The following is a 16240-nucleotide window of genomic DNA, read 5'->3' on the forward strand; positions in this document are numbered from 1 at the left end:
GTAATTATTATACCTTGAACACCATTTGCGTTTGACGAGTTGAGATTGTACTCGGACTTAGCTCTAGACATGGTGGTGACGGGGGAGCCCACTTCGGCGATGGAGCGGATGTCCAGACAGGACGCGTCCATACTTTTGGTCTTACGCAGTTGCGAATTGATGCTTATGCGGTCTTCTTCAAAATTGGGGCTGCGCGGGTTTGAGTATAAGTCCTCATCCTGCCACACAGAGATTTGCTAGAATTTGAGACTTAATGCAAAACGAATCTATAGAACAGGGAAGTCTTACTCGGATTCTGCTACTAAAAACGGTCTCGACGGAGTCGGGAAGGTACTCCCTGGTTTTGGCCACTTCGGACCACTTGTCCAGGTTCTGGCTGTAGCCTTCGGCCCCATGGGTGTGATACGATAGGTAGTGCTTGGCGAGAGAGCATTGCCGCTCCAAGACAAAGCCATACCTGCGTCTTTCTTGGGTCATTGCCTATAAAACAAGAGCAAAAACCGAAAGAAGTGAAGTTTTTCCAATTTGATTTTGTAACGTACGTTTTTTAAGCTCTGCTCGCAGAAAGCGTCTAGCTTCGTTTTCTCCTCCTCTAAAACCTGCATGTTCTGAAACAATTCGATGGTTATAGTATCTTTTCTGAATAAATGAAAGGTCGAAGAGTGCGACAATAACGGTCCCTTTCCAACACCTTCGGCGTATCCTAGGGTCAACGTTTAAATAAGGTTCAGAGCTCCATTGAATTAAATTGCAACAAAGGGGCTTAAGGTACGAGGTGAATTTTATTGTTTGTTTAGAAAGCTTTGGACTAAGCGATTTCCAGTTGATTTTCTGTTGGTTATTGATTTGACCATAGAGATGCTAAATTTTGCGAAGAGTTTTAATAATGTCTCAAGAATTATTATAGGTGCAGGACATATAAAATTCGGAAAAATTGCCATTTTTCTGTTTCTTAGTATAACCAAATCAGCAAGTAAGTTTTTTTGCCTATGTGCGGTTGATTTTATAATTATTTCAAGGCCTGAACAATACGGAGTAGCTACATGGCTGGCTTCAGGCTTATGGTAACATGATCCACCTCTACTGTTATGAATATACACGAAGGATTAGAAAACGAGCAGTTAACGCTTATTACCAAGAACACCGCATAAGGACTATAAAGTTAAGGCCCCCGCAAATCTAATTTCGCGCTTTTCCCGCTCTGGAAATCTCACCTTAAGTTCCTTGTCCATAGCGAGTCCGGCCTTGGTCGAGCCCCTGGACTTTTTGCGTTGTTTCTTCATAATTGCCGCTGCTTTGCTATACGTTTCTGATCGTTGTTTGTGCTGCTGCAGGAACCGCTTTTGTTCCGACTGAAATAAGCAAAGACTCCATTAGGTGTGACTAAAAACGGACATTTCAACCCTCCTCCTCTCTTGTAATTCAATTATAACAATTTCCGAAGGTCAGGTGACCTCTCTCCCAACGGTTTATCCTCCGGTATTATCTCAGTTCGTTGTGGGCTTAACAACTTTAGTCGGGGGAGTTATGGCGACTTAGGAAAGTTGCGAGTTTGAAGGGCGATCTGGGGTTTATTATTACTTCGAAGAACCAACCTTATTAAGGGAGTCGCAAAGTGGATTTTTAATTAGTCCCGACTGTGTACAGTAACTAATCAAATCACCGGATTACTCACCTGGACGACTTTCGTGTCCTTTTCCAGGTTGGTCTCGAGGGGCACGAGGAGGTCGACGTAGAAGGCTTTCAGCTGCGAAAACAACGATCATTATTAAATTTAATCCACTTAAAATGGAGCGAATCAATCGCAGGGAATCGGAGTCGGGAACCATTAATTAAAAATTAACTGCGGGCAATTTTAGCGAAACGTTAATCGTTCCAATCTCCCCCAGTGTAAATAAATTTAATAGTCGATTCTGCGAAGCGCACGGTCCAAACCGACACTGTCAAAACAAATGCGACGAGAGACGCAAATTTTGACACTAACAAGTTTGCAAATGACCCCCGCGTTTAGTTTATGTGAAATTTCGCTCGTGTGTGACACGCAAACAGCGAATTCAACAGTAATTATTATAATATCAAATAAAAGCCTGGTGGTCAAGTGTTAATGTGGATATTGACCTCTTTTTTTAAATGAAGGGTGTCGCCTCAGTGAAACTGAAGCGTTTGCTTATTGCTAGAGATCTGACCATTAGCACTGGACATAATCGTATTCTGGTGGCTGATGGCACTTAAAGAAGAGGGTCGCGCGTCAAGGGTTCGTTTTCCTGGTCCGAAAAGCAATTACGCTCTGTGCGGAATCGATTTTATTCCGGCACCTCTTCCGCTTTAATTGGCTTTTCTCTTTTTTCGCTCGCTTGTCTTTCTTGTGTCTCTGCGGCCGATTTAATGAATAAATTTGTCAACCCGGGTTAACAAGATGTTTTTGTGAATTGACTCGTTGTTCGGGATTTGCTCGAATTATACCTCGGAAAGGGATGCAAAAAAAGGCTTTACATTCATCGCCTAATAATAAATCATCAAATCTAAATATACCTGTTCGCAGGAAACTTGATTAATACTTTGCGAACAGGGCAAATGGCTTCGTCAACAGCGTATCCCGAACTTTAATTAATTCCAACTTTAAATATCTCCGAACGAACGGTTTGTAGCTTGCATTTTGCAATAATCCCATTAACTTAATTTCGACGAGAGACGGAACTTTATTTGCTTAATAATTGCCAGACATTCGGGCTTGTTTTATAATTGACTTTCGCCCTTGTGTGCACCTACGTATTTGATTCAAGTTCGAGAATAAATTCCGAAACTTACGATGTTCATCTGCTGGTCCTGGATCTCCTTGTACACCTCAACCATTTTCATCAAAGCCACACCTGAAATACCAACAATAGAAGTCTTTAATATACGTTTTTATGGATCAAGTCCGTAAAACGCGTAAAACGGTTTATTCACCAAATTCGCAAGAAAACAACCAATCAAGGAAATTTGTCACTGGGTGTGTACGAAAAAGAAACTACATATACCGAATTGTCAAGATATCTGCTACATCAGGAACTTCCTTACTTCAGCATTTATGCTTCTCTATTATCCACACCACTGTATAAGAGCTTTAAAAATGGCGATGGAAATTAACAGACCTTTTAGATAAATACCCTGTATGTCCATTTCGAATAAAATTTGCATTCGCCAATTGTCAAGAAAGCCGAAAAATGTCCGCTAAAAAGTGGCGATTACGTGCTTTCCCCCATTTTAAACACAATTTTCGAGGCATTTTAATACCACCCGCTAGTCCAGTAAGTATATCTCTCGCAATTGCCAAAAAACTGGCTGCAAAATTATGCAAAATGATGCCTCAAAACCGCCCGAAAAAGGACTGAAGTGGCACACTTGAGGAAGATTCTTGAGATGCTCCCCTCGGGGCCCTTAACCCCTAAGTATTTTATAATATAGAGGTGGTGGTTTACGCTTTGCGCGAGCTTCCAGTGCTCTTATAATGTATTTCACAGTTCCACGAGAATTACAGGTATTTGTCCCAGAGCACTCGGCAAGTAAAGCGAGTAATTCCTTGGAATAACGTTGTTAGTGGGGTTTGGGGGAATTTGCATTCGAATGTCCGGGCAAAGGGTAATCGCTAGACTATAATCAACAAGCAAAAAGGCTTAAAGGACTTTCTATTCAAATAAGACAACAGACCAAAACATGAACAAAATAGGGACATAAGGAGGTTGCTCAACACAACAAGGTTGTTAATTTCAGGCTGAACTTAAATTCCATGACTAAGCTGTTACAGCAACAGTGCCGAGTCATCAAAGAGACTTATCAATCTCGCAAACTGGAAAAATATGTGATATGTGCGTCGTTACTATAATACATTTCTCCAGAAATTGTCCCTCAGTATTGGTATAGGTGTTTTCCCCAAATGTGCTTCCACAGAAAAAAATCGGTGACAAATGATTGAGGAGGCCAATTAGCCCGTTGTTTTGCGAAATAAAGGGATTTTGTGTTACAAGTTATTGCAGAGGGATGAGCTTTAAACCGGCAAACTACACCTATACATATTATACCGCTCGATCCGCCTCAGGCGCAATTGGAGCTATAAAGGCATTTGAGGTTATGATAAGCTCTCGATTTAAATTTAGGGCGCCGTTAGGGTTCCTCCCGGCTTCTAGAAGCCATAATTCACAATATCCGCCGATATTGAAGTTTGCAGCTAAATCTCGTCGAGATTGCCGAGCGAAAAAAGTGCCGCCTCATTTGTAACGGAGGAACAACTCCTGCGGCTGAAATACCAGTAAAAAATCCCCAGTTTATTAAGAAAAACTACCAGCAACACTTCCTCATAAAAAGGCTTTAGCGAGGACGTGTCCCCATTTATTCCGGGGCTCTGTTTCAGGGAGATAGCGATGCCAGTGGCGGCCTAAAGCCCTCAGTTTGTATGTATGTGACATACGCCGATATATTGTGCCTTGAATACCTATGCTGTAAAACTCCTGCCGTTTATCGCTCTGTATAGTGCAGCACAAGAAAAAAGCCGATACAAAACAGAACATCTGCAGCTTAGTGGCTCGAGCAATGGGTCATTAAGAACATATATCCAGTTTTATGGCTATCAGTGTTATTTTTAAAATTTATTACACATTACGAAGGCAATGGACATTTGAGAGATACAGACTTAAGAATTTTTCCAAAACAAAAGATTCAAACGATAAAGCCGAAGTGAAAACGATATAGAAAGCGGCCATTTATAGGCAGGAGCGGCAGATTGAAGGGAAAAGCCTAAGAAAATAATAACTCCCTTTTACCCCACACAATACAGGAAGTTGTTCAAAGTTGAGAAAGCAGATGTTGCCGATTGCGCGAAGTTTATCTATGCTCTGGCCGTTTTTATGTACAAGGAGCTAGGAATTTTAAGCACATCTATTATATATTTGAGGGAGATTAAGGGATTAATCCGGGTCTGGAAAATGTAATATTCCGGACGAGCTTCGCCGAGTGTTGCAGTTAATATCGCATTTCCTACATATGAAAAACTCTATTTGCGCATATTTCCCCGCTTTCGAGGAAACTTTAAGCGGAGCGTAATATTCTAATGGAACATAATACGTCGTTCTAAGTACGATATGTGTTTATTAATGGAACGCGCGTCAAACAATGATGAATATGTTGAGAATTGCATTAAAACATCCCTTCGACAGAGGAAAACCTTTGGGACCCGAAGGCAAAACTCGACCGTTCAATTTAAACCCAGGAAAATTTCCAATTAACTCCGAAAGTGATACGTGAAGATCGTTTATAACGAGGGCTTTTGCGTTAATGGAAAGCGTATGGAAATGGAAAGTATCGAATTAGCTACGAGAGTCACATCCGCACCCCCTCCTCGTACACACGCGTCGCTCTCCTCGCGAATTAAGTTACTACAGAGAAACAAAGGACTGGAACAACGCGGATTTATTATGTGGGAAATTGCAATCCTCAACTTCGGGCTATTATTCTCTACATAAACGTAATAAGAAACTGAGACTGTGGCAAATTCAGGCGACGAGTTGTTTATTGCCCCCGTAAGTCGACGTTATGCAGTGTCGCTCGCCTCCTTCAAGGGTTAAAACTTTATAATTGAGGGTGCGCTGCTCTCCGGTGAATTGCCTCTGGAAATTAAAAAACAAGCGTTGACCCCCATTATTTATACGTATACTCCATCGAGAGGCCGGAAATCGGTTAATTCCATAATTGCTCAAAATCCGATTAAGTGTTCTATAGCTACTAACGATTTAATTCCGGAATGAGTTTGATTTGTGACGTTCCGTAGTCAAATTGGCGTGTTTTAATTAGTACTGCAGTCCACGCAGTTCAGTGTATTATTGGAGTTTCAATTAAAAAGAAAACAATTATGAAAACTGCCTGATAATAAAATTTATGCGAAGAGGGCTCTCCATTGAAACGTACATTTTAACATTCAGATCTTGAAATTATTGCATTGAGTTTCCATCTAAATTCTAACACAATGTCATTTTAGTAACTTATTGCACTCAGAACCTTCATAACGTTTTAAAAACCAAAAAGCTGATTTAATTCGAATTAAGGCTTTTTTGGAAATGCAATTAATGTGATCTCAATGAAAATAGAGAGAGAGAGAGAGAGGGAGAGAAAGAGAGAGAGAGAGAGAGAGAGAGAGGGAGGGAGGGAGAGAGAGAGAGAGAGAGAGAGAGAGAGGGAGAGAGAGAGAGAGAGAGAGAGAGAGAGAGAGAGAGAGGGAGAGAGGGAGAGAGAGAGAGAGAGAGAGAGAGAGAGAGAGAGAGAGGGAGAGAGGGAGAGAGAGAGAGAGAGAGAGAGAGAGAACAGTATATAACTTCGACAAAGACTGAAAACGTTAAAGAAAGCCGCGCCATCGTCTGATGTGTATTGCGTGTTGCCTATTTGATCATCGGTTAAAAAAGGTAGCAGGCTCCTAGGTAAGTTTGACAAGAACATATACCAGAGGGGGTGGCCTTACACGTAAGGTGCATTATACCTTGTCAATTTTTTTTTAATTATTGACCATGACGGGGGTGGTTCCACCACTAACAGTTATGCCAAAGTTATCGTGCTACTGCCACTCGTATGCTAGCACAAAGATCTGCCTTTTCCGGCTACTCAGCCCATTACCATAACAGCAACATAATGAAAACGTAGTGGAATATTACTTGAATGGGATTCCGGGATTATGCCGGGATACGCGATAATCTAACTTTATTAATGTTACAGCCCGGGTCTGCCCTTATTTCGTGATCATTGAGGATAAGGGTCTGAAGGGAGACACGAACACCGTCTAGACTGAAATAAAACAGGAATTTGTTGACGCCCGGTATTGTTATTAAAGCAGGAATGCAATTAACTTTGTTGTTGATGTAATTCTGCTCAGGCGGGCGCATAAATTGTGCTACGGTGGTAAAAAACTAGACGTCTATATAATATATCTCTCCTGGTTGGAGCTTAACCTGGTTAAATAAATATTGCCCGGGAAAAACTATAAAATCCCGCAAGGGGCTGCTTTAGATGCACGTGTTTCTTCCCATGATAGGGCTCGTGGACGGCCCTTTTTGATATGATGATGCCGTACCTCGGGAAATTTAAAATTTTTTGTTCTGCATTTTGCGCCTTCCTTCGATCCCGGGCTGGAAGATGACTCAACCCAAATGCAAGTTCAGGGCACAACGAAAATTATTTCTTCATATTTTTCGATTTAATGTGAAAGAATAAAAGTAGAAAATTGAACCAAAATCCCAGGAAATCACGGTATAACAGGTTTACGTCGAACGCCACATGAGTAAATAGGGGCGAGACCGTATAAAACCACGGAGCTTAAGGGATTCGCCTTTGAAAAGAAAATGACGGCTAATGCCACCTTCGCTATACGGCATCAACGAAAATTGAGTTTTTGACGAGATTCTTTTTATTAGAAATTACGTACCTATATCCGAAGATCCGCCCCATGTGCCTTGCTGGGCCTGCTTGGCCAATTTGCCGATTGCGTCCACGTACAGCCTCGAAGCTGCAGCTGCACCTGTGAACAATTTTAACTAATTAAATCCATTTACATTGCACTAGTTCCATACTAAAAAATATACCCCTGACGATCTCGCGTAACATTGCCGGCACCTGGTGCTGGAATAACATTTTCTTGACGATAACAATGTCATTTCACTCCCCCGATAACCACGAAGCAATAATGCAGAGGCAGATGTGAAACGGGGCTATGAAATGCCGCCATATGAGACTAAATTTGAGCCCTTAAAGACGTAAAAAAATTAGAGGGAGATAACTCAAAGTTGTCCCTGTAAATCTCGCGTCCTTAATTGCATTGCTCCAGAAAATGGGGGCTTAAGAGAAACGCACGAGGGCTCGGTTTTATTTCCAGTTTCTGTAATTAAAGTGAAATTTTTTGGAATAAATGGCCTCGAAGACTTTCCGGTTACTTAAGTCCGCTAAGTAACTCGGCGTTGGTGAGAAAATAGAGGGCGACGTTTCGAAATAATAGCGAGAATTAATGGGCTTCGTGAGCACACGCTTACGCGGCGTTTTATTCACATTCACGGAAAAATAAATAGTGCTCAAGGCGCACAAAACCCAAATATATATCCCGATCGCGAAATATCATAAATGGCATTTGATGTCGATGGGAATTCCATTGTATAGCGATGTAAAGCAGTTTACATCGAAAGCAAAATACGTTTGACAATAAGGAAGGAAATTTTCATCGGGAAAGAGGTATTGTGCCTGCGAAATGGGATTTGACAGGCGAATTAATATTTAAGCAGCCTTCGGAAATCGCTTATTTCGAAATTCACCACAGTCAAATCCGACTGCATCGGGACGAAAAAGGGCCGGATTGTTTTGCTACAAGGGTCTCCTTCAGGCCTGCCTGCTTTAGCTTATAAATGGCCCTCTTTCGTCGATATATTACTTTCACTTTTAGGGAAGATTTCGAAACAATCGCTCGAGAAAGAGATAAAGTAAAACTAAACCGATGTTCCATATGGAAAAGCTCTAAAAATGGATGCGAAAGGGAAATATTGCAGTGATTTCTTTTTAAATCAAAGTTCTTCATGAAAACTACGCGCTTAATTCGGAAGCACTGGAAAGAAACTTACATGAACGAAAATGAATTTAAATAAAACCTTTAAATAAATTTTATTAAAAAGCTCAATGCAAATAGAACTAATTTTGATTCACAATTCAGTACTCACAAATGGACTCGCGGTTTTATCAAAAAATCGCCACATCGGAGTGATGCTTTTTATAAAGAAGGCTTTGGAAACCCACGCAATAGCGCTTCGATTGTCAGTATTAATGACGTCTCCCGGTTTCCTTCCGCGTCGCTCGGGAAAAAACATCAAATGTCGAATGAAAATGTGACAGACATTTGGAAAAGAATGTTAAGTATTTTCAAATTAATTTAATAGAAACGTAATGAGTGTTCGAGCGAGATTGTGCGCGGCTGCAAACCGGTCGAAATCGCACCTTTAAAATGCGATTTGCTTTTACAATACCGGGAATATCGTCTCGTTTGCGTTCGGATCTCCGGAGTCGCCCGATCACTTCATCCCGGCAGCACGCCCGGATGAAGTTCAAATTGAATGTAAGTAAATATCGCGGTTATTGAGAGGAAAAAAAACTCAGGAACGCTTATGATACCCGGCGGCACAATACGCGCCGTGTCGAAAATTAACAATAACTAAGCTTTAGCTTTTTCACAGAAATTTATTTGGAATTTGAGCTCAGTGCAGACGAGCACGTCCGCCCGGATAAAACCATACACAAATTTCGATATCTCAAGCCATTACTCAGTTATTGGCCAAGCCGGCACGGTGGCACAAAATTAGTATGAAAGCATTTTTCGACCGAAAATAAGGCAAAAAGCTCACATAAAGATAGCTCCTCAATCGCTTTGTTTCTGAGATACGGGCTGTCAAAGTTTAGTAGGAGCTGGTCAGCCTGGATTTAACGGTTCGTTCCACTTAGGCTGTGCTCCGAAGGTAACTGTATTTGATGATTTTTTTGCATAGCCGTTCATGGCTGATTCAGTGACAAAACACAATGTTTACATGAAACCGAAATGCACGGCACTGCCTTGTTCGTCTGACTATCGGTGAACATCGAACTTTTTTTTCTTTTTATTGACTGTTCACTTCAATTGAATATTGGTGTCGGCGTGCGGAGCAACTGCGAATAGAAAAATGGTAATTTCTAAATTAAAAATAACTAATTTTTATATTTCTCGACCGCAAACCACTATGGGAGGAGGTCACAAAGCATTTCAAGGAAAACAGACGGATTTATTTTGATTAAAACGAATCTACTACATTCAATTCTCGTGGTCACTTGCTCTTGAAGAATGTCAGTGCAGAGATTTGTTCCCCATTGTTTATACAGGGTGTTTCCTAACTACGTGTAAAAAATTTAAAGGCGTAATCCTCGACTGATTTTGAGTCGAAAATGTCTAATAAACATACGTCCGCAAATGCCTTGTTTCCAAGATACAGGGTGTTGAAATGTGACAAGAAAAAGATATTTTATTTCCAAAATGACTCAATTTGGGTGTTTGAATTTTAGAAAAGACAATTTTTTGAGGGAATGCTTTAATGAATAATTATAAGAATTGCTGAAAACGACCACCATTTCTCATAATGCACGCTTCCATCCTTCTTATTAATGATTGTCTCACTCTCTCGAAAACTCCTGGTGTGTTGCGTATCGTTTCACATCCGGTAATTATACGTTCCTGAAGTTGATCTAGAGTGTTTATTGGGACAACATAGACAAGTCTCTTCAGATCATCCCAAAAGTAGAAGTCCAGAGGATTACAATCCGGGGACCTTGCTGGCCACGACTGATTAGGCTCTGGGACACCTCTGCCTATCCATTTATTTGGAAAAGTGGCATTTAAGTGCTTAAGGTTTTTAAAAGGTTTGGTGGTTGGGAGCTTGGTGGTTTGGAAATCTTTCCATGTAAATGCGCCTCGCTGCCAAACACTTACCATCAGCAAGGCCATAAACAAAAACCATATTGGCCATTTCTTGATTAGTGTAATTAGGCATTTGAAAAATGTTCAAAACTGAGGTATAATCTGATTTTTGGGACACAACACTAAATTCTTTCCCTTTAGAGAGTAAAACACCAAAATAACACTGACTATCTTGTTTATAGTAGTGGAAGTAGCAAAAAAAACTAACAATAAACAAGTTAGTAAATACCACCAAACCTTTAGAAACCTTTAAAACCTTTTTCAACGTCTTTCAGTCAACACACCCTGTATCTTGGCAACAAGGCATTTGCGGACATATGTTTATTAGACATTTTTGACTCAAAATCAGTCGAGGATTATGCCTTTAAATTTTTTACACGTAGTTAGGAAACACGCTGTATATAATAGATATATTAAGATATATTCATTTCAATATACATACGCGCGGGGATTAGTTACCTCCCGTGATATTTCAGAGAGCGATACAGTATTCAGAGAAACTTGTGGATAAATAAGCTGATGAAGGCAATCTTCTAATTGCTCTAATTCTCTGAGAAGGCATTTCCAATATTCACGAGAATTTTTTTTTCTTATGTTGACCCAAAAAATGGCATCTCAAATACCCTGTATGCGCATCAAGGAGCCTATCGGACGAACTGGCCCAGACGTGCCAAATGGCTTTTGGCATTGGCTGTTAACCGTTAAAGTTCACAGATGATTTCTTGGAATTTTATTCTCAATTTATTCGGTCTTATGTTGCTCTTAACAGTTTTGGACGCACACCAAGTCTTTAATATGGATTAGGACTTAGTTTGAAGCTATATTGGCTTTGTACTTCCCGGGTCTTACTCCATACAAGTTTTTAAAATATTTTATTTCTGAACGGTGTATGAAAGTTACTTCTACGGCTCAAATCACAAATCATTCTCCATTGTCCGTTGGAGCTCTATTTTGAAAACTTTCAACTTTAGAAAATGAGTCAACGTTGACGTTGCTCTTATTGGGAAACTTCAGATTTGATGTTTTTGCGTTTGTGTGTTAAAAGTTGCCATTAAAGATGTCTCGCTTTTAGCGTTGAGTATTCGATTCAATGCGTTAAACGGCAGGCTATTGCACTCCAGACGGCGGATATCCCGCATTCAAGGCGACGCAGTGCTCTTTGCTCCCTTTTTTCGGGCATTAGGTCAAAATAAGAATATATTTGAATATGCTCTCGGTTTCTGAGCACATAACTCTCGGCAAATACCCAATTAATTTTCCAAGATGTAAGGAGCTTAAAACTAATTTATCTTGAGCAAAAGAAAAGCACCTTGGCTAGAGCTTGTCTCTCGAACGTAACTTGCGGCCATTTGTTAGTCTGCATCAGATAAAGCTGACTTTTCCGACGCTACAAAACCAAAGTAAAACTCCAGTCTAATGGAAACTGCGTTTTGTAATTCAGCCAGCTCCCCAAATTAAGGAGAAGTCCTGCTTTACCACAGTAAAACATGTCCTATGACAATTATTGTCCTACAAAAGGAAAATCTTGATCTCTCGTCCATCCATCTTCTGTGATGGAAAAAGCTGCTGGGAAATAGACTTTTCGACTATCCGGACCCGGGGAAAACTATTGGGCTGTCCAAAGACTCTGAAGGGACATCCGGGCAAGACAAATTGTGTTTTGATTCCAGATAGGGGCGCCTGTGAGTGACGGTTTTATTGTTGTGTGTTGAATGCGAATATTGCCCGAAGGAAGATTTCTGTTCGGAGTGCGACCTAAAGCCGACCCTGCATTGACGCACAAGGACTTGTCAGAGACACAAGCCACAACGAGTAATTAGTTTGGCAACTTTGGACATTACTCCTGTCCCTTTGATGGTAATTAAATAAGGTCTTTGCTGACCGAAAAAAAGACAATTCTCTTTCGTTCCGAACGGAATTAAATTCGTCAGTCAAATTATTGTGTAATCTGTTAAAGGAGCGCTATTGGCACCCCGAGAGTGGAAGAACTCTAGGCCGAAGGGTGAACCAATCTTTTGTTCAAGAACGTTCTGGAGGGGTGCGCAGATAAGTAATGGAATTTTATCGATAGGGACTAAAGCTGTAGTTTTTAGGCGATTGAAACAGAAAAGGGTGTTTGTTCAAAAATTATTAAGGCATTATTTCATTGAACAATCGCAGAACAAAAACGGGCCCCTCAAACTTTTACAAAGTTCGTAGATGAAAAAACTCACGAGACGTATATGATATTTATTTCTCTTATTTTCCTGCCACCGTAAAATGAAATTTCCTTTCCGAAAGTCACAATTCATTTTGATAAATCGGCTCAAGTTTTTTGTTCCCCGATCAACTGTTGCTGGTGAAATTTACGACGTGGGCTTGTTTCGAATTTGCACGGACCATCAGGAGCTCGGACGTGATGTATTGCCCTCGGCCGGAATTACCCAAGAAAATAAATAATGAAATTAGTAATTTTTCCCTCGAATGGATGCGAACTAGAAAAATAACCCAGCAAGACAAGCGCAACAGTATTTGCATAACTCTAAAAGGTATTTAAATGTCAGCTCTTCACGCACATAGACGAATTCTCGTTAAAGTAAACGAGATAGCGAAAACAGGAAGCCGCATGCAGGAATAATTCCCTGGGGATTATTTCGGATAATCGAAAACGCAAACATGATTACTGTTGTTCGGCGGATGTAAATTTTAGTATTTTCTTCATCCATCTTTTTGGGGTATTGTCAGTAGTCCAAAATGTGTGAAAACTCCTCTCCCACATCTGCCTAAAAACTGAGAGATCGAGCGAGATTGAAAGAGTGGATGGAAGCATAAAATCCCGATTGAGCACTTAATCATCTCTCCTCCCCCCATACAAACTGCCAACAAGTACATTTACAGACAAAAAAAAGAGGAAAACTGAAGAGTGATTGATGGTGGCCCGACTTTCTTACAAAATAAAGCCGTGAAAGGGCGATATGCAACCCACGTCGCCGCTGCATATCTCGCAAACGGTTGAAAAAAGAAATTAAAGCCCGATCTACTATTCAGCCCTCATTCTAATCGAATCAGGGGCTTAAAAATGCGCTTTTATATTGCCGTCTTCGTGGGTTTTGTCGCCGACTGAGGAGAAGTGAAAGAAGGCCTTAATTTTATTGCCTTTGCGTTGACGAAAAAGGGGGTGCATTTTAAAATGGTTATTTTGAGATTTTTACAGGGTAACAATCCGTTATTTCATAGAAAACAAGTTAAAGTTACAAACACTTACTGTGTAGGGCCTTTAGGTAAGCCTTTCCGGCGTTGATCATCTGCCTCGCCCCGGGATTGAACTTATCCAGGATGTTCTGTAAACAAAAGTAGCTGGCTTATTGATCAATAAAAATCAGTTTGAACAAATTACACATTTTACATGACCGGAACTTTTCCAATCCCGCAGGTTACACTATTACCGAAAGTCGAGGTGAAGTTCGATAATAGTTAAATATGCTTAGAAATAAAGTTTTAATGATTCCTGTTCTGGAAAGCCTGAGCAGGAAACTTGCATCCTGTTTGAATATTTATTACCGATAATGGACAGTTACCTACAAGTATATAATCATACTTTCAAGTTGTCTATACTACTCATGCATTGAAATTACTCTGCTAGAGAGAGGCCCAGGTATCTCTGTCTCTGTTTATTAGATGATGTTAGAAAAAAACATTACTGTCACTAGTCATTGGGGCGCACTAACCGTTGCCAAGGGCCTGGAAGTTAAAAAAGGCAACTTTACGGTTTTTAATTTATTTGACCACCCTCTTTTTAAATGTCCGGGAATTTAATTTCCAGGCTATTAACGTCGCCACCGAACTAATGAAAAACCGCCCCAATATGTGTGTACCGTTAGTGCTGAAAAATCCCTTTGCCATTGGCCAAATTAACGAATCACAGTTTTATGAGTGCGATAAAAGGGGACCGGAAAAAAGGGATTTCGATTGTGCTTTATTATTTTTTTTCCAATGTGCAAACTAATCTCTTTACCCGCAGTACGTCCCTGTCCTCGAAAACCTACCTACTTAACTCTCGACAGGGATTTAGTTTTGCCGTCCCGGAAACGGAAAATCAACGACTAAAGTAGTTTAAATTCGAGGGTGAAATGTGATGGAAATGAGTTTAGTTCGAGTTAGGTTTTCTAATTAATGAGGCCGGGTTATCGGGAGTGTGTAACTGGATAGAGATGGGAGTGGCAGTTGTTAACAACCTCAAAGCGATAGGCATTTAGCGAGCTAAAAAGCAAAGCGAACAATCGAATTGTTTTGTTCTAAACTGTTTTGCGTTGAGAGTTTAATAAGATATTTTGCCAAAGAAAATCGAATTTACATAAACAGTACGTTATTTTCTGCTCATTTGAATAGACCAGAATTTAACATTGTCACGCGGGCAGTAATTTACGGTCTATTGTGCCTTGCAGCCTTCCAAATGGCTGAAATTTAAATAAAAATATCTCCCCCGTGTGTGTACAGGGACAATGCACAGTTCCCATCTTTGAACATGCCCCGCATTTTATGCAGTAAATCAATAATTGACAGAGCGGTTTCTAGTCAAATTTCCTCATTGCAAAACCTTCATCTTCCATCATTGTTTAAACATTTATTATTTTGTCTGCGTAAACTGTTATTAGCCACTACTGTCCGAGTCCGTCTATGATTCACGTTAATACTCGCACATTCAGGGATGGTTATATCGCCTATAATCATCCCTTTCTGGCGCACCGTGTTAAATGGAGATAAAGCGTGTAACGTAGGTATGTATCAACAGCCTACTTTATTGTAGCAGAGTCAAAGCATTAGCTTCCGTCTTCGTCTATTCTAACTCAATAAATATAAATAGTGCAGCGAACACAGAGACGGCTATATGATGCTGAACGTAATCTCCTGACATTGGCGCAGTGGCGGTAAATGAGAGGTTTAACGGTAAAATACGAATTTTCATTACAAAAACCAGTGAGTATAAGGACCTTCACCGTGGAGACCTCGAAAAAGGTTAGAGATGCAGTTTTGCTCTAAAAGCAGAAATAGCAGGAATTACGTTTCTATCCATGTTCGGGCAATTATTATTAGGAGTTGGAATGAATTCGTAGCGTTTTTTTTAAGAAAAAAATTTATTGATTTTAAATGAAAATAAAAAAATACATTAATTAAAGTATTGCCCATCGCTTTCTACTACTTTTGACCATCTTTCGGGCAGGGCACGAATACCGCGTCGGAAGAACGCGTTGTCTTTAGATGCAATCCATGAATCGACCCATTTTTGACAATCTTCGTAAGAAGTGAACTTCTGCTCAGACAGACTATGATCCATCGAACGAAACAAATAATAATCAGATGGAGCAACATCTGGGAAATACGGCGGGTGGGGCAGGATTTCCCATTTAAGTCTTTCCAGGTATGTTTGTACCGGTTTTGCGACGTGCGGACGAGCATTGTCGTGCAGCAAAATGACTTTGTCGTGTCTTTTGGAGTATTCCGGCCGTTTTTCTTTCAATGCACGGCTCAATCGCATCAGTTGTAGTCGGTAGCGGTCTCCAGTTATGGTTTCAACAATTCATAATAAATCACACCCCTCTGATCCCACCAAATACAGAGGAGAAGCTCAGACCCACGGATATTCGGCTTTGCCACTGATGTTGACCGGGCTTAATCCATGACTTTCTGCTCTTCGGATTGCCGTAATGGATCCATTTTTCATCACCAGTGACAATCCGATGCAAAAAACCTTTTCTTTTTTCC

At 40.5% G+C, this 16240-nt stretch overlaps 2 protein-coding genes across 5 annotated transcripts in view; one reads left to right on the forward strand and one right to left on the reverse strand.

Moving 5' to 3' along the window:
• LOC136339063 (ionotropic receptor 75a-like) overlaps positions 1-16240 on the forward strand; it is a 72195-nt gene that overhangs the window by 6179 nt on the left and 49776 nt on the right. The window lies entirely within an intron of this gene.
• The window catches only part of IRSp53 (Insulin receptor substrate 53 kDa), a 53323-nt gene that overhangs the window by 4560 nt on the left and 32523 nt on the right, over positions 1-16240 (reverse strand). For all 4 annotated transcript variants that reach the window (XM_066282010.1, XM_066282009.1, XM_066282007.1 and 1 more), the window contains 8 exons: positions 13743-13818; positions 7445-7537; positions 2809-2870; positions 1676-1747; positions 1215-1352; positions 543-608; positions 289-480; positions 14-236 (listed from right to left, as the gene is read on the reverse strand). In XM_066282010.1, coding sequence (XP_066138107.1) covers positions 14-236; positions 289-480; positions 543-608; positions 1215-1352; positions 1676-1747; positions 2809-2870; positions 7445-7537; positions 13743-13818 — 922 coding nt within the window. The remainder of the gene's footprint in view (positions 1-13; positions 237-288; positions 481-542; positions 609-1214; positions 1353-1675; positions 1748-2808; positions 2871-7444; positions 7538-13742; positions 13819-16240) is intronic.

This window comes from Euwallacea fornicatus, chromosome 5, assembly GCF_040115645.1.
Source record: "Euwallacea fornicatus isolate EFF26 chromosome 5, ASM4011564v1, whole genome shotgun sequence".
Taxonomy (NCBI): domain Eukaryota; kingdom Metazoa; phylum Arthropoda; class Insecta; order Coleoptera; family Curculionidae; genus Euwallacea; species Euwallacea fornicatus.